Below are 23603 nucleotides of genomic sequence, written 5' to 3' on the forward strand. Positions count from 1 at the left end.
CCTGTGCTGCAGGACTTTGCCCGGCTCTGAGGCTGATGGAGCGTGTGCTGGGCTCTGCTCGGCGGCCTCTGCTCTCCTGTGCTGTCCCTCCAGGGCTAATTGAATCACGGGGCTGGAAATTGAATCCAATTGAATAGATTAAATGAGCTGGGTTTGCCGCTCGCTCGCTGCGCCGCGACTCCAAGCCCCGCCAGCCTGCTGCTGGATCATGGAGCTCCTGGAGTCCCATGGAAGGCACAGGGAGGCTGTGGGCTGTGGGCAGCTGGGGTGAGAGCTCCCTTGGCCTTCCTGGTCTTGCTGTCCTGCTGTGCCGCGCTCTTTGTGCTGTGCACTTGGGAGCAGCTCAGGATGAGGGCTTGGTGTTGAGCCTGGGATTTCTGATGCGGTCTGCAGGGATGGGTGCTGCCAGCAGCTGCTGAGTGTCCCCAATGGTCGCTGCTCCCAGCCCTGTGCTCATCCCCTATCCCCAACTCCAGGGAGAGCTGTGCTGGCCGTACCCTGCACTATCACAGCCATCCCCATGGAGCAGCTGTCCCCATTTCCATGCTGTGGGGCAGTGGGCTGTCTGTGGGGCTGCTCCACGTCAGCCCGTGTCCCCCAACAAGCCCCCCACCTTTCTCATCCTGGCACAGCATCTCTCACTGTGCTGCAGGAGCACTAAGCAGGGATAAAAATAGCCACGTTCACCTCCCAAAGGGCCAGGGATGGCAGAAGTTGAACCTCTTCCCCACTCAGAGCCACTGGGCCGGCCGTGCCCACAGTGCCGCCCCCGGGCTGCTGGAGCCCATGGGGAGCAGCTGGCGATGCTCCATTCGTGGCACCCCCCGGGGTGCAGCCGGTCCCCAGCCCCTGCCGGGCTCAGGGTGGGGATGCGACGCAGCGGCCGAGCGCAGCGCTGCGGGACCCGCAGCTGGGGCGGGTGGAGGCGTCCCGGGGGTTCCACTCCGGCTCCGCGGCCGCGAGGAGGGAGCGTGTTTCCCCAGCAGCTCTCCGAGCATTTCTCCGCCGCGTTTTCATCGCTAAATGGTTCTTATTTTTAGATGCAGGCAGTTGCTAAGCATCGCTGCCTCGCTAAGGCGGCCGCTTTCGTGGCTTGACACCAAAGCACGCTGACAACACGCTGCCGCGTGAGCGCGGCCCTCCCTCCGAGCTGCTCCGCGCTCCCTTCCTGCCCCGCGGTCCCCACGGGCCGCGATGGGTGCGGGGATCGGGGCGGGATGCTGCGCCCTCCATCTCCCTGCAGGGAACGGGACACGCAGGGTGGCACACGCTGGCAGACGCAGCCAGGCCGCGCTCGTTTCGCAGGACATCGCTGTGTCGTGGGGTCTTTGCAGCTCTCAGCGCGCCCCGAACGGCTTCGGACACGGAGGGCGGCCGATACCCGGGGGCAGCAGCGGAGCCGAGTGTGGCCGTGGGGCCGTGGGCCGCCCTCCCTGTGCCCCTGGGGGCCGCCCGTCCCCGTGCTGCTGTTTTGCTCCGTCTGTGGGGCTGCGGTGTGGGGCGGATCCTGGGACAGATCGTGCCGGGGATGGGGACGGCGGGGGTCCTGGTGGGCTCGGGCCGCCCTCGCTGCGCCTTCGCATTTCGTTGGCCGCTCACACCCCACTGCCCAGTTGCAGTCCAGCTTCTCCACCAGACAGTGAGTCCCCCAGGGCTCCACCGACCCTACTGGGGGTCCCAAGGAAGGGGCTGGGGGTGCCCACAGCGGCGTGCAGGGCACTGCGCTCCCCCGACTGCCCCGTCCCCGCGCAGTCCCCGACCCCGGGGTCTCCCGAATACCCTCAGCGCAACGGCTCCTCCCGCAGCCCTCCCTCCCCGTGCCTCAGTTTCCCCGCGGCGGCGGGGCCGGGCCGGCGGCTCCGGGGAGAGGAGGCGGGGAAGGACGGGAGGGAGGGGGCGGCCGTGCCCAGCCCCGGCGGCGGCGGCGGCGGTAGCGGCGGCGGCGCGCTCCTGAGAGCAGAGCCGAGCCGAGCTCCGGCACCGCTGCCCCCTTCCCGCAGCCGCGCGGGGCGGGGGGAGGCGGCGGCCGCGGGCACCCCCTGCCCGGCGGCGGAGCCCGTGCGCCCCGTCGCGGTTCCCCCCCCCCGCCGCCGCCTCGGAGAAGATGCGGAGCAAAGGCAGGAAGGAGAGCCTGTCCGACTCCCGGGACCTGGACGGCTCCTACGACCAGCTGACGGGTGAGTGCCGCCCCCGCGGAAGGTGCAGCAGCCGCTCGGGATCGCCGCCCCCCCCCACCCCGGCCCCGGCCCCGGCCCCGGTCCGCTTCCAGCCCCAGCCGAGCCCCGTCCCCCGCCGCCCCGCTTCGCCAGCGGAGCCCCGGAGCAGAGCGGCAGCCCCAGCCCCGGGGGCATCGCTCCCCGCGGAGGTTGGCAGCCCCGTGGGGAAAAAACCCTCATATTCCCCACGGGCGTTCGGGTGTTTCAGTCTCTGCCGGACACCTTTAAACCTGCCTCCCGCATCTCCGCTTGGGACAGCGGGGTTTCGCGACAGAGCCCCTGCAGCGGGGTCCCCCGGGAGCCGGGTCCCCCAGCGGCACCCGGAGCTCCGGAGCTCCTCCCCTGGGTGCTCCCCGGGGCGCAGCAGCCCTACCCCAGCGTTGGGATGACCGTAGTGCAGAGAAGCCACACGTACCCTATCCGCAACCCTGTGCCATCCCACTCCATCCTCAACCCCAGCCGGGAACTGCCCGTCTTCCCAATCCCACCCCATTTTCTCCCCATTGCACCTCATGCCCCCCTCCTTCCTCACGTGCTCCCTGTGGATTTGGCCAGATCCTATCCCTTCTTAGAATGTCAGCAGCTGGGCAGTGGGGCTTCCACTTACCGGGGCTGCGATGGAGCTGAGACTCTCTGGATTCCATGCAGTGGGACACGGGCAGCCCCAGGCCCCATGATGCTCCTACAGACCTGTTCTGTACAGGGAGTTCTGAGGGGGTGGGCAGGACAGGACCCCCCACCCCATAAGCAGCCCTACACAGGGACGCCCTGCCGGCTGCCTGCACCACCACGCTGCGGGGAGATATTTTTGAGCTGTGTAGGAACTTGGAACCCACACACAACTTTCGGTTTCTCCGGTAACTTTAACACGTCCATATGGATTTAAATCGAAGCGAGGTTAAAAATAGACCCCAGGCTCTCCAAGGCTGAGACCTTTCAGGGCCAGGCTTTGCCTCCAAGCACAGACCCAGGGATGGGGTCACTGGGAGCCCCTGCAGCAGCCAGCCCATATCCCAGCAAGGCCATCGCCTGCCAGCTCCCCCAGGAACACAGGGTTGTAGCAAAGCCTGCTGGCAGATTGGCCTTCCTGTCCACTGACCCATCGAGGGGACTCTCACCCCCCATTCAATAGCTCAGTTGGGGATAAGCATCCTGCTGCAGCACAGCCTGGGGACATCCACAATGTGAGATGTGACCTGAGGTTGTCTGATATCAGGCGGTGGCACATCCCCAGTGATTGTCCCTTGGTTGGTCTCCATCACCCCTCCTATGCCAAAAAGAGGAACAGGGAGGTGAGGACCTGATCTGTGAGCTCAGGAGGGCTGTGAGCCCCTGAGAGAGGAGGGGGCTGCACGTGGCTGCTGGTGTGACATGGGCAGCACTGGACAGAGGGGAGAAATGCTACCAGGAAATCAAAAGGGTCCATTTTGGGGACAGGGAGATGACGCTAGAGAGAAATAAAAGCTGTCCATAAATTACATGATTCCTCTGGCCCACTAATGACATGGGTGATTAGTGTAAGTGCAGCCCATGTCCAGAGCCATGGCCCTCAGCATGGGAGAAGCAGGACCCGAGTGCTGCTCTGACCTTAGGAATGGAGGTACGGGGCCCCACAGCACAGGGGGGTTCAGGGGGAGCAGGGACATTGGCCCCACATCACCAATGGGACCAGCAGGTACTGGCATAGGACCAACATAAGGCTGCCTGCAGTGGGTCAGACCCTTCAGCTGCTGCTTTTAGGGGTGTGGGATTTGCCCTTAGGGGTGAGGATTTGCTTTTAGGGTGGCTGTTTTCCCCCTGCTTTCTCCCTCCCGTGGCATTGCTCCGCCCCAAAGGCAGCTGCAGTGTTAGCAGGGGGTGAACAACTGCTATAGAGACCATCAGCACAGCTTTGGGGTCCTTCTGCCTCCCCCGGCGGGGAGATGGGGACCCCACAACTCTTCTTGCAGCCCCCCACAAGATGAGATCCCCAATAGCAGTGAGTGCATAGGGCCACGCAGCTGTAGGACGGAGCAGGATGCTGCGTGCTGTGCTCTGGGGTGCGTCACAGGGATGGGGACAGCGACAGCACAGCTGTGTACAGCTCCCTGCCTGCCACATGCCAGCACACAGACACGCTGGGTCTCACAGCCCCCTCCCCAGTGCCCCTGCCCAGAAGTCCCAGCCTGCTGCCCACCCTCAGCTTCTCCCACCTCTGCTGCTACTCCTTATGCTCCACTTGTCCTGCCCGGTGGCGAGGCGGGGCTGGAAGCCGGGCTGTCCCAAATCCCCCATGGGAAATCCCTCCTTGGGGTGGGGAATGGTGTGGAAATGCTTCCACTGGGGCGGGGGGTCCCCGGGGGCCCCACTGTGTCAACGCACCCACCCTCGGCGGATGCTGCACCTTCACGGGGCGATGGATGGGAGTGTTGCCTGACCGCCTCGTCTGTCTGCTGCCTCCCTCCTCCTGTCTGCTCCTCGCCTCGGCCCTTTGCTGTCCTGGCTTGTTTGTGGCTCTGTAGGGCCAAGCGATGGGGCTGCGATGGCGGGGTGGGGGAGGTGGTGTGCTGCAGGCTGGGATTTGCAGGTCGGGGACCTGGGAATGGCGGCACGGGATGGCTGGGCACGGAGCTGGTTTGCTCCGTCGGATTTCTGCAGGCATCAATGAATAACTGATGGCTCGGCACAACTTTGGCCAAGGTGCGCAGATCCTAAGGATGCACCAGTGGGGAGTCTGCTCCTGGGGCATCGCATCTCTGGTTTGGGATGATGGGGCTGTGCCGGGTCCGTGTGGGGCACAGCTTTTGCCCTATAAGTCGGGCACCAGGGGGCCAGGAGCCCCAAGGCCCCATTAACGGAGCTGCCCCTCCTTTGCTGGCTCGGCTCATTAGTGGTGTTTTCATTAGGAGAAGTGGTTTGGTTTCATTTAAGCCAAATTGCTGTGCTCGGGAGATGACAAATCCATCTGCCGGCAAATCGCTCTCCTGCCTCCGGCGTGGATCCCCGCCCCGGGCAATAATCGCTCTGCAGATGAATGAGCCCCCAGCGGGACGGATCTCCGCCGTGCCCGGGTGAGCTGCTGCCCCAGAGCCCCGCCGTGGGGCAGGGGTCAGAATCCCTCCCCTCTGTAGCGGGATCGGGCGGCTGAGCCAGGGGAGGGCTCCAATCCCGGCCCGTCTGGATGATTGCTTCTTTCTAGATTGGGTTTTAAAGAACGGCATTGCTTACAGACAGCTCCCAAATGGGTTTAGAGGCGGTAATCCCCCAGCCCTGCCTCCCTCCTGCTGGCGCTGACGTATCCCTCGGGGGTCTCCTCTCCCCCCACCTCGGTATCCCTCCAGGTTGAGCAGCACAGGTGCTGACCTGAGCACCTCCCCGGCCCTGACTCACTCCCGGCTCCAGGAATCCTTCATGTCACTTCCCCCTTTGCCGCAAAGTCATTAATGCGCGTGGAATCATTTGTTGTGTAACTCGGAGGACGAAGGCGAGAGCTGCTCTTGGGGCCATGCCCGCACGCTGGGGTCGGGAGGGGATCGGGCAGCGATGCTCTCCATCCCCAACAGGTTCTCCCCATCTCTTGGAGCCCAGCAGGGTGTGATGGTTGGGACTTTCACAGCCTCGGGGTCTGCTGTTCCAGAAGGGGCTGTACAGGGCCGTGGGCCTGCAGCATCCCTGTGATGGCTGAGGCACTGCTATGGGATCCGGCCCTCGCTGCCCCCACAGCTGCTGCCCAGCACCACTGTCCTCCTGCCCCAGAGCTCAGCCAGGCACTGGTGTAAAGATGCTGCAATCAGACAGGGGGGACCTAAGCGTGTTGGGCAGCATTTAGTGACATAAAGGGACATGTCCAGGGCTGGAGGCTGCACAGAGGATGGCGACATCCCATAGTGGCCCACTAAGTGCCATCCGTGGAAGCGGTGGTACCTGATGCTGAGCCCTACAGGTGCCAAACATGGGGGTGATGGTGCTTCATACTGAGAGCAGCCCATAGAGTACCCAGGGGGGCTGCCCAGGGGGCAGGATGACCCCAAGCTGCAGTGCCTTTCCCTTAGTGCTGCTTGCTTTCCCAGCCCGCCCTGCCATAATTACAGCCCGCTGCTGCACCCTGATAATACTGCTTCCCTTTTATCACTGCTTAATTAAATAACTGTGGGGAAGTGAAGGGCTGTTAACCCCTTGTTGGCTGGATAGTGCTGGGTGGTGCATCAGAGCCTGGGGGCACCTCATTTGGGCTCACTGGTGTTTCTCTGCTGGCACAGCACAGGGTTTGTGGGTGGACCTGCCTAATTATCACCCACCTCTCACTCCATGGGAACCCTGATGAGCCGTCCCCAGAACCCAGGCAGTGGTGGTACAAGTCTGCTGCTAATTAGACCCAAACGTCCTCCCGTGAGCTCAGGTGTGGGTCTGATATTTCCTTATTCCTGATTATTTCTGATTAATTTGTGTTTATTTCTGAGGGTTTGCTGCAGGAGGCTGCACTCACCCTGAGTAACTGCAGGTGAATTCTCTTCCTATTGGAGTCTCCTGGGGACTCAGCTCTGCAGGTCTGAGAGCCCCTGACCCCCCTCCCAGGTCAGAAATGGGTCTCCAAGGGGCCCCTGGGGAGCCCCTTCCCACTGCGGTGGAACAGACAAACAAAGACATGGTAGCGCAGCTCCTGAAACAGCCCAAAATAGCTTTCCTGTCCCCAAAATGTCACTTTACAAAGGCAGGTGCTGGGGGCCCCCATGGGGCTTGAGGCAATGGCTGAGCGTGTAACCTGGTGGCCTTGCTGGTGGCCCTCCTGAAGGCCTTGCTGGTGGTGCTGGTGGCCCTCCCAGTGGCCCTCCCTGGTGCTATGCAGCTGGTGGGCATCCGAGGAGCAAAAAGGCTGCTGACCCGACTGCTGCCAGTCTGGGGAGAGGAGATGCCCCTCTGTGAGCCGTGCTCTACAGACCCAAGGGTCTCAGGGTGCAGCCCCCTTGAATGTGCCAACCCCATCCCTTGCTCTCCAGTGCCATGCATTATTCACACCCGCGTGGTGCCAATGGGGCTGACGTGCTGCTGAGCACAGAGAGCTTTTCTGTGTAAATCCCTGAAATATTTAGCAGAACTGACTTAAAAACACAGCCTGGGAGGAGCTGGTGCCTTGGTGTAACCTGGAGGCTGGAAGGCCGGGGCGGAGGCAGCTCAGCTGCCAGGGACTTGGGGATATGGCACATCGCAGCTGTGTCCTGTGGGCATTGGGATGCCTGCCCCACTCTGAGCCTTCCTCCCACCCCATGGCATCCCCAGCCCCAAGGAGGGCACTGAGCACTATTGGTGGCCCCACGCAGTGGCTGTGCTGTGCACTTTTCTCTCCAAGAACCCGCAGAGCCCTCAGGGCTGGGGCTTCACTGTGACGGCGCATCCCAAGTCAGATCCGCTGCGAATCCTGCCTGCTAATAGCTATGCAAATTACCTCATTAGCTGCCTTATTTATTTTCTCCCGCATCATCTTTTTGGCACTTCTCCTGGCCCTGGAGGCTGCGGGTGCCCAGGCTGGCAGCAAGGCTGGCCACACTGATGGCAGCACAATGCTGATGGGGACCAGGGGCTCGCAGGGCTCAGGTCATCACTTCCATGTCCCCTGTCCCCATCTTGGGGTGATCCTTGCTGTCCCCTTCCTCGCAGTGCTGCCCCTGCCCCTTCAGGCAGAGGAGCACGATGCCCGTGAGAGGCTTTCACCATCCCCACGCATCTTCGCACCCATAGCCTTGCCCACATTCATGCTCCGACACACCTGTACGTGTCCCCTGCTGTCCCCTGTGCCAACAGCCGTCTGATGAGCCATGTCCCCAGCTCACCTCCCCGTGGCTGTGCCGCTGCTGAGCTGCGCAGGGGCTCCTCTTAGCGTCAGGCAGCAGCAGCGGCACGTTGGCACGGCTCGGCACTTGGCACTGTGCAGGGCTCGGCACAATGCAGGTGTCACTGGAGTCAGGACCTCGGTGATAAACGTCCAGCAGGAAACCCTGTGTCAGGAGGGGATGAAAGTCCCCGTTTTGCAGCTGCGTTTCTATTTCTGCGGAACTCTGCTTGCCTGGCCAGGGCTGCGGTGATGTGCTGCTGGCATCTCCGGCCGGCCCCGCAGTGGAGCGGCTTTATGGCCAGGTGGGGACTCACTCCGAGCGGTGGGGCGCTGCTGTGGGGTTGGGTCTGCCGCTCTCGCTGCTGTCGTGTGGGCTCTGGCACCCTCCTGTGGCTGTTCGTCACCTCTCTGCTGCCCCTCAGGCTCCGTGGCTGTATTTCGGGTGTGAGCCGGGAGAGGGGCTCCCGGGTAGCCCCCGACCCGTCCCCGTGCAGTGGTGGTGGGAGGGGACCTGGCAGCTCTCAGGTCCGTAGGGGTAGGTTCGGTCGGGGTGTTGCATTCAGTCCCTGCAGCTGCCTCCTTGCTGCATGGTGTGACGTTCCCTGGTGCCCCACGGGGGAGTCCCACCGATGGCATTGTGGTGCTGGGTGGTTTCTGAGTGCTGCTTTCTGGCCCCTGCTGATGTGTGTGCCAGCCACTGCGTCACCGGGATGGGATGCCCAGGAGAACCAAGCAGTGTGGATGGATGAGGTGGAAGGGGCTCTGCTGGGGGCTGCCCCTCTCACAGGTACATCACTGGCATTAACAAGCAGGAGGGCCTGGTTTGGAGGGCATAGCCCTAATTTTGGGGAGTAGGGTTGACATTATCCCATATCAGTCCCTGGGGGCTCAGCTCCTTCTGTGTCTCCCATTGGGGACATTTGAGGGCACTGGGCGGTCTGACTGTGCCTGGCTGGAACACGCCCACACATCCTTTCCCATCCCCAGGGGAGCCAGAGCCATCATTTCCATCAGGTCCCTTTTTCTTCACTTCCTCCCCCATTAATAAGAGATGAAGCTTATGAGATAATAGAGCCTGGATGGATGCGGAGCTGAGATCCCGCTGGCGTGTGGGGTAGATGTGATGTGAAGAAGGAATTGCAGCTGGGAAAATGGGACTCAGGAAGGGAGGTGATTGCCAGTCTGCATCTCTGTCTGGCTCTGGGAGCTGGGAAATCCCACTGCCGCCACACGCCTGACTCGTCCTGGCTCTGACACATCAGCAGCTCACTGCCAGGCTGAGCTGAGACAGCGGCTCTGAGTCGGAGCGGTCCAGGAGCCCGGCTCCTCTTCCTCCCATCCTTACACCCATCAGCTTCATCCCCTCCTCTGTACGGAGGTGATACCCAGGGATGCAGGATGCTCACAGCACTGGATGGCTGCTACCCAGGGATGCAGGATGCTCGTGGTGTCGGACTGCTGGTACCTGGGATGCAGGATGCTCATGGTGCTGGGTGACGGATGCTGGGAGATGCAGGATGCTCGTGGTGTCGGACAGCTGGTACCTGGTGATACAGGATGCTCGCAGCACCGGGTGCTTGATGCTGGGAGACGCGGGGTGCTTCCCAGCACTGGATAGCAGGACTGGAGGATGCACAGTGCTCTCCGTGTCAGCTCCCTTCAGGAAGGAGCGTGCATCCCTGCTCTTGGAGAGAGGCAGCCCTGGGATGCAGCAGTGCCTCATTGGTCAGCGGGACCTGTGGAGTCTGAGGGTTGCCATACCAACCTGCCTCTGGCTCCCGGCGAAGCGGGGCGTGAAGTGCCGGGTCAAGCCGGTGCCAAGGGGCGGACCGGCAGCCAGGGGCAACCCAGGGCTCTGCATCCACCCGGCTGTCCTGGTGAGCTGGCACCGCCGGGCTTCCTGACCCCCAGCACTCCTCGGCATCACTCTGCGCTCCACTGCACGGGGCGGGCAGCGGGCTGGCACAGCACGGGGGGCTCAGCTGGGCATCTCACTGAGTGACCTGCGGCGAGTGGTGAGCTTCGGTCCCCCTAAGCCTGGGGAGAGGTGGCAGCTCGGCTCACAGCCGCTCCTCCCGGGATCATCCCAGCGCCAAACTTCCCGCCTGCCTGCCTGCGAGCAGGGCCTGGAGGCTGCTGCGCTGCACTGCCCTCTCCATAGGGCTTTTCCTGCCGCCGATGCCCGCAGGTTTGCTGCGGGAGAGGAAAGCTCCGTCCTGCCCTGGGCACCACTCAAGGGAGCTGGGGGCTTGGTGCCGGCTTTGTGGCAGGGTCCTTCCCCGGTTCTGCGAGCCGGAGCCATGAGCCACTGCCAGCAGCGCTGCAAGAGGCAGCTGGGCCGGGTGATCCGCTTCTTCTATCAGTTTGTCACTGGGACCCTCTCGCAAGGTAGGTGCTGCCCTGGGGGTGTGAGGCTGTGCTGGGTGGGGGGGTCTCTGTGTGGTGGTGTCTGTGGAGTTATCTGGGGCAGGGATGCTGAGCGGCGCTTAGAGATCCAGCCCCGGGAAGAAGGGTTGTGTATGAGGTGGCGCTGAAGATGCTCATAGGGCAGAGACTCCCTTCCCACCCCAGGTCTGGATAGGGCCAGCAGCCACCTCCTGACTGCTGCAGGCCATGGGGTGGTGGCCGTCCCCAGCATGGCACAGAGATATATGCCAGGGAGCCAGGCAGTGTGGGGAGGAATTTGCCACACTGGGATGTGGAGAAGCCTTGCTGGGACAGGACCGCCACGTCACTGCTTGCAGTGGGGCTGGCACTCACTGCGGGCTGCCAAAGCACCGCCTTCACCGGGACCCAGCCTGCCTGGAAAACCATACTGGGCTCTGTTGCCTCCTCATGTGGGGCACAGGGAATGTGGGGGTACCCTCTGTGCAGCCTTGGGGCCAACAGCATGGCTGTGAGGACAAAGAAGCAGTGTGTCCCCAACAAACTGTGCCACCCCTTGTCCATGTGGCCACATGCCCCACAATGCAGGAAGTGCTCCCCACCACTTCCCAGCCCGGGGGGCCACCGTGGCAATGGAGCTCTGCATGAGCCCTTTGTCACCCTTGGGCACAACTGGGCACGTCCATATCTCCATCAGCTTCATGGGGCAGAGGATGAGTCAGCTGAGTGGGGTGTGAGGGCAGAACTGCAGGTGGCGGGGCAGGATAGGGAGCAGACCTCATGGTCCCACAGCCTACAAGGATGTCCTCATTCTGCTGCCCTGCTGGGCTGGTCTATAGTAGGTGTCCCATGCAAGTGGTACCAAGCAGCCCCAGGGTTTCTTTGACCATGTGGGGTAGCTGTGGTGTTCGGGATCCTTCTGTGCTGGGAAACAACCAAAGTGATGGCAAACAAAGCTGGGCATGTCTCTGCATCCTGAAGGCTTGGGTCTGGGATATGGGATTGGCACAGCTTCTGCCCCTCTTATCATCCCTTCCTCCCCAGCAGCTGCTTTGGTCCCTGTGGCACATGGTTGCAGTGTCCTGCAGCTTCTATGCCCTCATCAGCCCCATTTTGAGCAACAAGCCCCTCTGCACAGTGTAAGGAGCTCACTGCAGGGAGCATGACATGCCCAGGCACAGGGACCCCTGGGTGGGCACTCTTTGGGGTGGGTGCCCTGGGGAGCTCACCAAGGACAGGTCAGCAGTGGAGGGAAAAGAGAAATGACTCAATCAATTAACCAGATTAAAACTGTGACTTCACCTCCCCAAAAATAGCATTTCGCCAATATTTTAATGTGCTTATTAATAATCTGCTCGCGCTCTGATTAGCAGCGAGGTAATAAGGGATCAGCTGTAACCTAAATTTAACACTCCCTAATGGATGATGGCCCCAAGAACCAAAAAAAAAAAAAAACCAACAAAAAAGGAGAGGCTCCTATCCATCAGGCTGTGCCCCAGGGGACTCAGCAGCACCTTGGGCAGATGTCATCAGCTGTGCACCCAGCTGGCCCCATGGCGTATCCTAGAGCACAGCCAGAGCCTGCTGCAGCCCTGCACCCTGTGCTCCTTGCCCCACACTGGATGGCCATCTCCCGTCACCCAGGACCTGAGCCCTGCCTTGGCCTATGCAGCTGGGGTCACTGGGAGCTGGCAGACTCAGAGCAGCCTGAAGGTGATGCTACACATGGAGACAGCCACACGTGTAGCAAGCCGTACCCATGCTCAGCCCCCTGCTTTGTGTTCTGCCTGATGGTGCCAGGCTCCCCCGGGGCCAGCAGGGTTATTTTTAACTGTTTGCCATGTGCTGCCTGAGCACAATTAAGGTAATTGGTTTGGGAGCCTGGCTCTCACACGCCGCTCCCAATTACCTGCCCGCCCGCCTGGCTCCCACCTCCCTGCCCGCCGTGGCCGGCTCCGTGGTGGGGCTGCTGAGGCAGGGCTGCCCCAGATAGCGGTGGGGTTGGTTTGGGGATGGAGCCATGGAGAGGACATCCCTGCACAACGACAGCCTGCTCTATGCCTCCCTGATTGCCATCCTCCTCCTCATCTCCTATTGGTTTACCACCCGCTGCTTCAAAATCATCAGCGGCATCGAAGGTATGGGGCTGGGGATGTGGGGGGACAAAGTGATGCCATCCTGTCTGCAGGCTGTGTGGTGGGGTGATCTAGGTACTGGGTGCCTGGGGACATCTCACTGGGCACCTCGCTCTCCCTGGGTCTCCCCATCTGCTCCTCCTGGTGCTGCTGTGCTCGGGCAGTGGTGTCAGCCGCAGCGGTGCCTGTTACAGGAACCAGCACAATCCCAGTATTTCCTATTCTGCCCCCAGAGCAGCTGTTGTGGTGCCCAGTGGAGATGTCTCAGACAGCGTTTTAGGGCTCTTGGTCCCTCCCAAGCTGTTTTACTTCCTCCAGCACCTTGGAGCAGCTCTGACCGTCATTGTGTCCAGGGCCATGCAGAGCCCAGGGCATGTATTTCTTCATCCCCCCATGAAACTTCTGCCTGCACAGGGCCTGCTGGCTCTTACTGCAATTTGGCCATATGATTCAGTGATGCTTCTCAGTGGGCTCTGCCCCATTTCTGTTGGGCTGTATGGGCTCTGGATCTCCCTCACACCCCTTGCAGGCTGCAGGTCTGGCTCTGTGGGTCATCCCAAACATCCCTTCCATCCTGAGGGCTGCTGCAGCTGGAGGAGCATTGCAGAGAGCCAGCCCTTCTTGCTGGGACATGTTTTAGCTGGAGGGGCCCCTCTGGGGGTGCCTGGGTTGTTTTTGGGCAGAATTAGGTTGCTGAAATAGTCTGGTAGCTCATGGGACAGCTGTCAGCTGTGGGAGCAGCCAGATGGGGGAGAGGATGGGCTCAGCAAGAGCAGTTGGCTTTGGGGGAAACTTCCTTTGAGAGTGCAACAGGCTGGTGTCACCTCGTCCCCAAAGGAGTCACTTGGGGCGGGGGTAATGTTGAGATCCAGCCCCATTGTTTCCAGCCTCAGTGTCTGGAAACTCGCTGCTTTCCAAGAAAAGGAAACACCCCTGCAAACTTCCAGCCCAATGGATGCTTCCCCAGGGAGAGTTTCCATAACCCTGCCAGAGCTGCTCTTGATGCCTTTCTGGCATCTTCTGCTGGCAGCCCTGGAGCTGGAGGAAATGCTGAGCACAGGGCCACCAGGTGTCCCTCCCGTGATGCCAACAGACACGAGGCCACCTGCCAGGGGACAAACCTGCAGCTGGGAATGGGGCCTGGGGGTTTGGTGTGGGGTTGCCCCACTGGGAGCCATCAGCACCTTCACCAGCCCCTTCCTCCAGCAGGTGCCACCCAGTACGGTGTGCCTTCCCCCAGTGACGTGTTTCCCCCATGGGCTTTATGTCCTGGCCCATCAGCAGGGACCCAACATCTGGGCAGGGGCTGCTCTGTATCCTGAGCATTACCACCCCCACCTGGTCCTGCAGCATGGGGGGCAGCTCTGTTCCCTGCACTGATGCTGGTAGTGCTCTCACTCTACCCCCCCCACGTGGGACCAGGACACCCTTGGCACAAGGGCTGGGATGCTGTAAAAAATGCATGGACCCAAATATAGCCCTGGCGGCTGAGCAGGCTGCATGCTGGAGGTGACTGCATGCCTACTGCTGCCTGACCTTGGCTGGGTCCCCTGGGATCCCTGTTTGGGGTACACCCCCAGCACCCTGTGCTTTAAGGATGCTGGTCCCACAGTTCAGCAGCTGGACCAGCTCTGTGGCCCTGGTGACACACGGCCATGGTTCCAGACTGCATCCATTGGGTTATAGGGAACTTTAGGCATGCCTTGGGGTTCTGAGCCAGGTGGGACCCTGTAGGGTGGGTATGTATATAGGGTGCAGAGGACAAGTCTGAGTCATCCACGCCCTGGATGTGTTGAGAGTGCCCAGTGTCCTGTCCCTATCGTGTCCCCCTCTGGGAGCCAAGTGCCTTTTAATAATCTGTGGCCTGTTTCCTTAGCAACTGCATTAAGCAAATCGATGGTAGTTGTGTCATTGGAATGGGAGGGCATGCATCCTGCCCCCACCATGTCCTGCCACCCCCCCGCGTGGCCTTGCTCTGCTCTTACTCGGAGGCACAGCCTTTCTTTGCTGGGGGCTGTTGGCTGCTGGCTCCTGTGACATCCCTACGCTGACCCCTCACTCTCACGTGGCCCCAAATAGCAGGGGGACAGCCGACATCCTTGGGGACATCAGGGGCCCTTGGGGTTGCATAGCCCAGCGGCTGTGGCATCAGGGTGAGAGGGCTCAAGGTGAGTGAGGGGCCATGAGACGCCCCCACCATGAATCTGGAGGGCCTGGAGATGGTTGCGGTGCTGGTGGTCTTGGTCCTCTTCGTCAAGGTGCTGGAGCAGTTCGGCCTCTTCAAGCCCGTGTCCTTGGAAGGTAACTGGAGTGGGAGGAGGCCATCTGGTGGGTTCCCACCTCAGCAGGGTCACAGCCATGTAGGGAGCCCCAGAGCTGCTCCCAAGGATGTTTTTGGGGTGCTGGGACTGTGGTGTCTGTCTGCAGCTGGTAGGGGTGAGCATGGGGATAGGGTGTCCTGCCTGCTCCATGTACAGTCCTGGTGGCCAGGGATGTGGGGAGAGGATGGGACCCCAGTGTGGCACCGTGATGGTGGGGTGTCTGTGTGAGATTGGGGTGTGCTGGGGGCTCTGGGGTGCTCTGGGAGCAGGGGATGGCAGCATGCAGCCCACCCACCCAAAGGATGCTATGGGTGCACCATCAGAGGGTGACGGGCACTTTGCCTGGACCACAGCCCCAGTGTGTCCTAGGGCTGAATCAGACCCTGGCTTCCCCCCCCCATCTCTCTGCTTTTGTTGCCCTAAGCCTTGTACCGAAGTCACTGGCACTGCAGTGTGCTGGCTCCAGGCTGCAGTGGGGAGGGGGAAGCAGAAGGGAGCCAGCCACTGGAAGACACAGGGCACAGCAGGAACCAGTCCTTGTCTGAGCTCTGTCCCCAGGGGCACAGTTCTTGTCCCCAGCAAGAGACTCTGCAGAAGGTGGGAATGGGGGTCCTGTGCCCACCCATTCAGAGGAACAACAGCATCCCCATGTAGCCCTTGATCTCATGGTATCACCATGAAGTTTGGATGGGCTATTCCTCTCTATCCATGTCACCACACTGGGACCTGCGTGTCCCCTTGGCTGGGGACACTGGGGAGTACAGGGATTTGCCCCAGCTGTAGAGACAGGAGTGGGACCAGGTGCCCTGGATCAGCTCCCATCCCCATAGGGGTGAGTGGAGGAGAGGGAAACACCTGGCTGGAGGGGCTGGGTCCTGGTACTAAGCCCTGAGTGCTGCATGTGTCTCCTGGTGTCTTTGTCACCCCATGGGCTCTGGAGGTGGCAGGTAGGATGCTTTGTTTACTGGATACAGCCCCAGGTGGTGCAGAGGATGGGGAAGTGTCTAAAGCCCTGCTTGCCTGTTGTTTACCAGCTGCACCCAGTGACAATCCATGGACTGCAAAGAGCCTGAAACCATACACTAATGGTTTGGGTCTGCTAATGGACAGCACTCCAGAGCCACTGCAGTGGCTGCACTTCCCCCACATGTGGTGCTGGAACCATAGACAGTCCCCCTGCCCCATCTATGTGGCCGTGCTGGTGTCATCCCAGGGGTGACTCTGGACCTGGTGTCATTTTCCAGCCAGTTGATCACTGCCAAGCGCTGTCACCCCACTGCGCCCTGTGCCACCACCTGACCTGTGCCCATCCCCAACCCCTGCCAAGACCTCAGGAGGGGGCAGGAGAAGAAAAACACTGTTGGTTTTGGCAGCTGAAATGCAGTATCAATAATTAATTGAGGAGCAATTGGCTCTGGCTGGGAGCAGGGCTGGGCAGGCAGACAGAGAGCCAGGAGAGCCGCCCACGTAACCGAGCCATCGATGAGGATGAGATAGAGCTGCAGACTGTGAGTGATGGGATAATGAGTGCCAGGTCCCATCTGTGGGGTGGGTGGAAGGGATCATCTTGGTGAGCTCCTGGGGTGTGCTAAGTGGGTGCTGCCTGGGATGTGGGGCTGGGAGGCACCTCCTAGTGGGGTGAGCATCCCTGCAGGGTGAGGAGGAGGCAGAGGGCAGGATGTGGCTTTGCATCCTGACCCCATTGCCTCTAACTCCCGGCACTGACCGGCCCCAAGGACTGTGGTGTGCACCCCTCTGACTTGGCATGATGTCACATCCCTCTCAGCCCAGCCAGACATAATTAGCTTGTTGAATCTCTTCTCCCTCAGGCCTCACATTAATCACTTCTCACATTGCTTCCCTCCCAACTCCCTCCAGCTGGGCTCTTGCCTCTTGTCACCAATGTGTCCAATGAGGGGACCCTGAACTACTGTGTCCCACTCTCTCCTCTCTCCTGCCTTGCTGGGTTAGGCACTGCAGCTCGGGGATGTCAGTCCCTGCTGCACTCTGGGATCTGCAGGAGCTGCCAACAGTGGGCGTTATCCTGCTGCTCTGCTCCAGCTTCAAGCTGCTCCACGTTCTGGGCATCATTAACCTGGCTGGAGGAGGTGGGACCAAAACTGTGATGGGGCTGCAATGGGGTGGAGTTGCGGTGGGGTGAGGAAGTGGTGGAGTAGGGTTGCAATGTGGTGAGGATGCAGTGTAAAAGTTGGTCTCTGCCTCCTGTCCCGGGGCAGTGTGTGCAGTATGTGTGAGCTGCAGTATGTGTGAGCACTTGGGATGCTGAGGAGAATGTTTTTGGGGGGCATGAGGGTGTCTGAGGACACCAGGGTGTAAGGAGCTGGGGAAGTGAGGGGTCTGGGTTCTGGGGTGAGTTATTGGGGACAGTTACAATACTAGGGTGGGGAGAGGCACTGGGATGTAGGGGTATCAGGGATGCTGGAGGGGGGATATCTGAGTTGCTGGGATGTGGGGTGTTGGATTATTGAAAGCTGGGATGGCTGGGAGCATGAGGGTGGGGAGAATATCTGGGTCTGGACCCAAAATAAGCTGGGGCAGGGGATGCAGGACCTGTTGCTTACGTCTGGACAGGTGGGAGTGCAGAGAGGCACAACGTTGCTGCTCATCCCCTTTGGCTGCCGTCTTGGTTTGTGCTGCCAGCATCCTGTCTGGGATGAAGGCTGCTGGCAGACTGTGCAGTGTGCTTTGGGTTTGTGAATTTCCCTCTGTATCCATTGCAGCCAGCATTGAGGATGCTGCGAGATGAAGGGGTTGCAAGTTGCATCCCACTGGGCAGGATGGGGAATGTGACAGAGGGCATGCGGATAAAAGCGAGGCAAATGGTGGCAGAGCAGTGGGAGGGGAGCAGGGAACTGTGCCCAGGGGCTGCTTGTGCGTGAGGATGCCCTTGAGCTTCTTTTTGACCCTATCACAACCAGGGTGGATGCTGGAGACATGGGGATAAATGCCATCCTCAGCAGAGCCCTCAGGGGTGCCAAAGCCAGGACAGCAAAGTGCCAACCCTGGTCTCCCTCTCCTGTTGTTAAGCTGCATGTGCCGAACCCCCTCCCTCCCACCCTGGGTCCCCTCGAATCGCGCCCTGTTCGGTTTCCTCCTTAAGAAAACGCCTGTGTTATTTTTTTTTTCTTTTCTTTTTCCTCCTTTATAACAAACTAAAGTGTAACTTGCACCCGACCTGACCTACTGCACGTGCCTATACCTGCTGCCCCTGTGAGTCCAACCACAGTTTATTCTCTGTTGCATCTCTCTGGCTTGGTGGTTCCCCCTGCCCCATTCCTCCTGTGGTCCCACTGCCAGTGCTGTGTTACTGCCTGCCCTGTCCCTGTCCCCAGGACTGCTCCTGCTCTTAGTCTGGTCCCACAGCATGGTGCTGTTGGGGCTGGGGCTGGGTGCAGAGCATCCTGGGCAGGCTGGAAGGTGCCATGTCCCGATGCAAACAGCAGCCCAGTAAGATAACTGAGTAAAATCATGCTTGCAGCATCCCTGCTGAGGATGCATTTCCCTAGGCACAAGCTTGCCTTCTCTGAGTGGCTTTGTGTGACATCCCACCCGGGTGGCAACAGCAACTTAGGACTATTCTCCACCACTTGAAAGCAATGGGGCCACCCATTGGTGTGCCTTCAAAGGGACTTTGCACCTTTTGTCCTATGGCCTGCCTGCCTTTGGGGGCTGGAGCCCAGCATGGCATTCCTCTCCTCTTCCTCCTTCCCACCTGTGCTGCTCACCCTGTGCTGTTTGCCAGTTGGGGCAGTCTGTGGGGCCCTGGGAAAGGGGGGAGCAGGTACATGGGCAAGGGGCAGTGCCAGGTTGGGGGAGGTGGGTCATGGCCAACAGTGGGACCAAATCTAAGGATTTGGGGGGTAGGGGGTGCAGAGCTGAGGGATCTGGAAGCGATGGCAGTGGCCAGGGGACCCCTGGAAGAGACAAAGGCCCCGTGCCTATCCCTTCCTGGCTGTCCCCACCCAGGGCCCTGGGCTTGGCTGCACTGGGGTGGGGATGCATGCAGCAGAGGGGCTGCATGGCTGAACTGGGGGCATGCTTTGCATTCAGCCCTGTGGGCCAGCAGGATCAACCCCGGCCCCGTGCCCCTCGGTAGGAAGTGGTGCCATGGGGGATGCAGTCCCATCCTGAGCTCCATCCTGTACAGCCCCACGTGGAAGGGCTTCCCCATTTGGCTTTGGAGCTAAAGGGCAGAGGCCAGCCCTGCCATCTCCTTGGTTGCTGGGCTCCACTGCATGCTACTGTGCTCTGTTGAGTGTTCAGAGATGCTGGCCATGGGTCACCCTTCCACCATTCCCTTCCAATGAGGGAAGCAACTGGGCTGGGTTTGTCCTGGGATGGAGCAGAAAGGCTGAGTAGAGCTGGGCTGGGCTTTGCCTCCCTGCTCCATCCCCATGTGCATGTGCTGGTCCTGCTCACTGCGCCAAACACCCTGCATCCGGGGCCTGCTGCTCAGTTAACTCTTCTTCTGCTCGGTGACTCCTTCTTTCTTCCAGGCAACCCGCCGGGCCAAACTAAAAAAGCGCTGAAGCAGCGATTCCTCAAACTGCTGCCCTGCTGCCGGCCCAAATCCATCCCCTCGCTCAGCGAAAGCAAGTGCTTCTTCTTGCCTTTGTGTGTGTGTGTCCCCAGCAGCGCTGCTGGCTGCTATCTCCCCTGCCCTGCAGTGTAGGGGGGGAGGGTCAGGATCAGTCCTGCCCCTGAGGGTCTGATCCGATGGGCTCTACACCCACCTCCCTCCTCGCCTGCTCCCGGTGTGTTTTACCCCCTCCAGCACATTGGAGAGGCTCCGATGGGATGCACGATGGCGGCTGGACCTGGCTGGGGGCAGTGGGGCCATCCCCTCGGTGCCATTTGAAGGGCTGGAGGATGCTGCTGGAAGCTTTGTGTTGGAGATGTAAAAGGGAGGGAGAGAGATGAGTAGTGATAGAGACCCCCAGCCTGCCCTGGGTTAAGCTTTGCCCTTAGGGAGACCACAAATGGAAATAATCAGCATAAGCTGATCCCCCCCCCAAGGGAAGAGGTGAGTATGAGGGGTCAGAGTCTGGGGATCCAGGGCCTCTCAGGGTTGTAGTGGCGGCCCTGGTTGCTGTAGGAATGGGGAGAAACCATAGCTGAAGATGGGGCACAGCAGGCAGAATGGGGGATAGACAAGGCTGGAGGGGGTGTTTGGAATTGGGGTCAAGAAGATCTGCTAGAGACAAACCCCAGCACAGCACAGACCTTCAGGCATCCAGGATCTCAGCTCTCTGGGGCAGATGATCATGCCAGGGAAGAGCAGGTAGGGTTGTGCTCCCTCCTGGAGTACACCTGGCTCCAGCTGAGCAGGACACCCCAGACACCTGCTGTCCTGAGTGGAGGTGTGCACACCTCCTGCCCCCAGCACTGCGGGGCTGGGCAGGACAGCATGGCTTCAGCTGCCCTCTCTTCCCCCAACTTCCTTGCAGACAGTGTCGAGGATGAGTTTGAGCTCTCCACCGTCTGCCACCGCCCCGAGGGGCTGGAGCAGCTCCAGGAGCAGACCAAGTTCACCCGCAAAGAGCTGCAGGTCCTGTACCGGGGCTTCAAGAACGTGAGTAGCTCTCACTCCTCCACAGCTATGCACCCCTTGGGATGCTTTTGCATCCTGTTGTCACACTCTGAATGGCTACAAATGGCAGCAGTGTGGATGCAGTTTCCCTTGAAGCTTTGGGGGGGTTCCCTAATGCTGGGATTTAAGGGCAGAGAGCCCCAAGCATCACACCATTCCCCATGCTAATGGTGTGTCCCATCCATTTGCCCTGGCAGGAGTGCCCAAGTGGCATCGTTAATGAAGAAAACTTCAAGCAGATCTACTCGCAGTTCTTCCCACAAGGAGGTGAGTGTGAGTCCCCCCCTTGGTGCCCCATGTGGGGCTGCCTTCTCTCTCACTGTTTGCCTCCTCCAGACTCCAGCACGTATGCCACCTTCCTTTTCAATGCCTTCGACACGGACCACGACGGCTCCGTCAGCTTTGAGGTGAGCCAAGGAGGGGGACAGGCTTTGCCATGTGTGCCATGGGCTGGGACTGCCATGGGCAGCTGCTGAAGGACTTTGTTAGTAGGAAAAACAGTGCAAAAGCAACAACAACATAAAGAGTTTTGTAGTTTCTGGTTGAGGGAAAAGACTCGTGGCATTTCTGTGGGGGTATCACTCCAAAAGGTGACCACCTGCTTTGCAGGACTTTGTATCTGGGCTGTCCATCATCCTGCGAGGCACCATCGATGACCGCCTGAACTGGGCCTTCAATCTCTATGACCTGAACAAAGACGGCTGCATCACCAAAGAGGTGGGAGAGGGGTCCAAGCTGAAGCAGGTCTGCACCCAGTGGGGATGAGGGCAGGGCTCAGGGCATTTCCTTGAGAATCTCATGGGTCCTTTGGGGGCATAATGAACAACATATCTGTGATGGGAACCAGATGGAGGCAGAGCTGCTCCACATTGCAACCCTGCCTTCCCTCCAGGAAATGCTGGACATCATGAAATCTATCTACGACATGATGGGCAAGTACACGTACCCGGCCATGCGGGAGGAAGCACCCCGGGAGCATGTGGAGAACTTCTTCCAGGTGAGCTGGGCGCATCTGTGGGGACCCTGCATGCAGGAAACACTGTTCTGGGGACAAATCAGGGCTCCAGTGAGCAGCCTGCCTGGGACAGGGTGGGATTCAAGCCCAGAAGTGCTCTCTGTAAGGGCGTTGGCAATGGCTACTCTCTCTGCTTTGCATCTGACTACTATAGAACCTGGGCTGGGGGTGCTGGGCTGTCCCCATTCCTGCAATGCCCTCCATGCTGTGTTTGTCTGCAGAAAATGGACCGAAACAAAGATGGTGTGGTGACAATCGAGGAGTTCCTGGAGTCCTGCCAGAAGGTAAAGCCATGGGGCTCAGCACAGCACAGCTGGAGCTCGGCTCTGGGAGCCATGTTTATGCCATCATCCCTGTGTGGGTGGGGAACAGCACATCCCAGCATGGCCCTTGTAAACCTTGGAGCTCCTGTCCTGTGTGTCAGAGCAGCTGGACGAGATTATCCATGGGGTAATACCAGGTTTGGGGGAGCAGCCCAGAGTGCTGCTCTGTGCCCAAACACTCCTCCTCCCTGCAGGATGAGAACATCATGCGGTCCATGCAGCTCTTCGACAACGTGATTTAGCTGTCTCCAGCTGAGCTCTCCTGACACCAGGCTCAGAGCCTGCTCCTCTCTCCACTTCTCCTTCCAGCCCTTCCTGCTGCCGGCTGCCACGCAGAGACACAGTCGGCACTTGGATGTATCCTTCCCCCAAGGCCAGACCCACTTTCCTTGGGAGGCCCCACAAAAGTGCCACCAGAGCGTGGGCACAGCTGGCACGGGGCATCTGGCCTGGGTGGGCTTCTCACACCCGATCCTAAAGGGAAAGCCTCAGCCTTGGGCTGCCATAGGAGCTTCCCTGTGCCCCCACATCATGTCTCCGTCAGCAGCCCCAGCACCGGCTCCAGCCCAAACCCTCCAGCAACACTTCTAGGAACTAAGAGTCTCGCAGCAGGCACCTCGGCTTCCTCCTGTGTCCTGATGTGGGGACGTGTCCCCCTCCTCGCTCACTCAGGGTGCTGGGCTCACTCTGTCTGTCACCAACAGCTGCCTGGAGCTGGGTGTGCACTCCTGTCCCACCTACGTATCCCTCCAAGTCCTGTCTGGGGCCTAATGTCTCTACACCAAACTCCTGCTTAGCCCCATCGGCTTCAGGTCCTATCCCGCAGCCTGGCCCAGCTGCTCCCACCGCTGTGTCCTGAGGGGCAGCAGTGGCTGGGATCGATGGGGAACGGGCGAGCAAGGCTGTGCCCCACACCAGGCTGAGCCCTGGTGTCAGACCCCCCATAGGGCCCTGAACCTCAGCTTTGGGGCAGCCCCTGCTGGGTCCGCTCCAGGCCTGGCTTGCGTAGAGGCGATGTGTTTTTTAGCTCTGTCCACCACACTGTTCATCTCACAGCCCTGCTCCTGGGCGGGACAGCAAGTACCCCATCCAAATACCCCAACCAGGTACTCCATCCAAGTACCCCATCCAAATACCCCATCCAAATACCCCATCCAAATACCCCATCCAGGTACCCCATCCAAATACCCCATCCAAATACCCCATCCAAGTTCCCCATCCAAATACCCCATCCAAGTACCCCATCCAAATACCCCATCCAAATACCCCATCCAAGTACCCCAACCCCATCCCCTCCCGTCCCCCCCCTCCCTCACTATGCATTGGCATGGCGTGATCCCCGCCCCAGGGCATGGTGACCCACATCCCGCTTGGCATCTCCAGTCTGTATATTTTGTATTATAACGATAGGATGGGTTAATAAAACAAAAAGACGGGGGTGGGAGGGGGTTCAAACAATAAAATCTATCCACGATCGCTATGCACATTGCTGGTATCGCCCTCTGCCTTTGTTGGGTGTTTGGGGGGGGAGATGGGGGCTCGTTGCGCATGCGCGTACCCGCGGCGCGTCCGCGGGCCGTCCCCTGTGCGCATGAGCATACCCGAAGTAAACACTGGACTTCCGCGCCGCTTCCCTACACAAAGCGCACTGCGCATGCGCCATCTGCCACCATGCGCATGCGCGCTGCCCCGCTGCCGCCTCTCCCCTCCCCCGGGGCCTGTCGCGCACGCGCACTAAGCACGCTCCAGCCGCCCGCGCATGCGCAGTGTGCTGCCGCGGCCTCGCCC

General features: G+C 60.3%; 1 protein-coding gene across 13 annotated transcripts; it reads left to right on the forward strand.

Moving 5' to 3' along the window:
• Positions 1-1172: 1172 nt before the first annotated feature.
• On the forward strand, positions 1173-23299 carry KCNIP2 (potassium voltage-gated channel interacting protein 2). Of its 13 annotated transcripts, none has more exons than XR_014948915.1 (9): positions 1173-2177; positions 18046-18097; positions 20335-20459; positions 20675-20744; positions 20814-20884; positions 21087-21194; positions 21370-21474; positions 21714-21776; positions 22010-23299. XR_014948915.1 is itself a non-coding variant. In XM_085555230.1 (9 exons), exons 1-9 carry the CDS (start codon positions 2105-2107, stop codon positions 22055-22057), a joined length of 759 nt encoding a protein of 252 aa, XP_085411356.1. In that variant the 5' UTR covers positions 1911-2104; the 3' UTR covers positions 22058-23299. The 13 variants fall into 13 exon arrangements, 10 of the variants coding, with proteins under 10 accessions (XP_015722455.1, XP_085411356.1, XP_085411354.1 ...); XM_085555230.1 differs by lacking the exon at positions 18046-18097 and adding an exon at positions 19384-19483 and having other exon boundaries at positions 1911-2177; positions 20339-20459; XM_015866969.3 differs by lacking the exon at positions 18046-18097 and having other exon boundaries at positions 1901-2177.
• The last annotated feature ends 304 nt before the right edge of the window (positions 23300-23603 follow it).

This window comes from Coturnix japonica, chromosome 8 (genome assembly GCF_054131305.1).
Source record: "Coturnix japonica strain WE chromosome 8, WE-NBRP24, whole genome shotgun sequence".
NCBI lineage: Eukaryota > Metazoa > Chordata > Aves > Galliformes > Phasianidae > Coturnix > Coturnix japonica.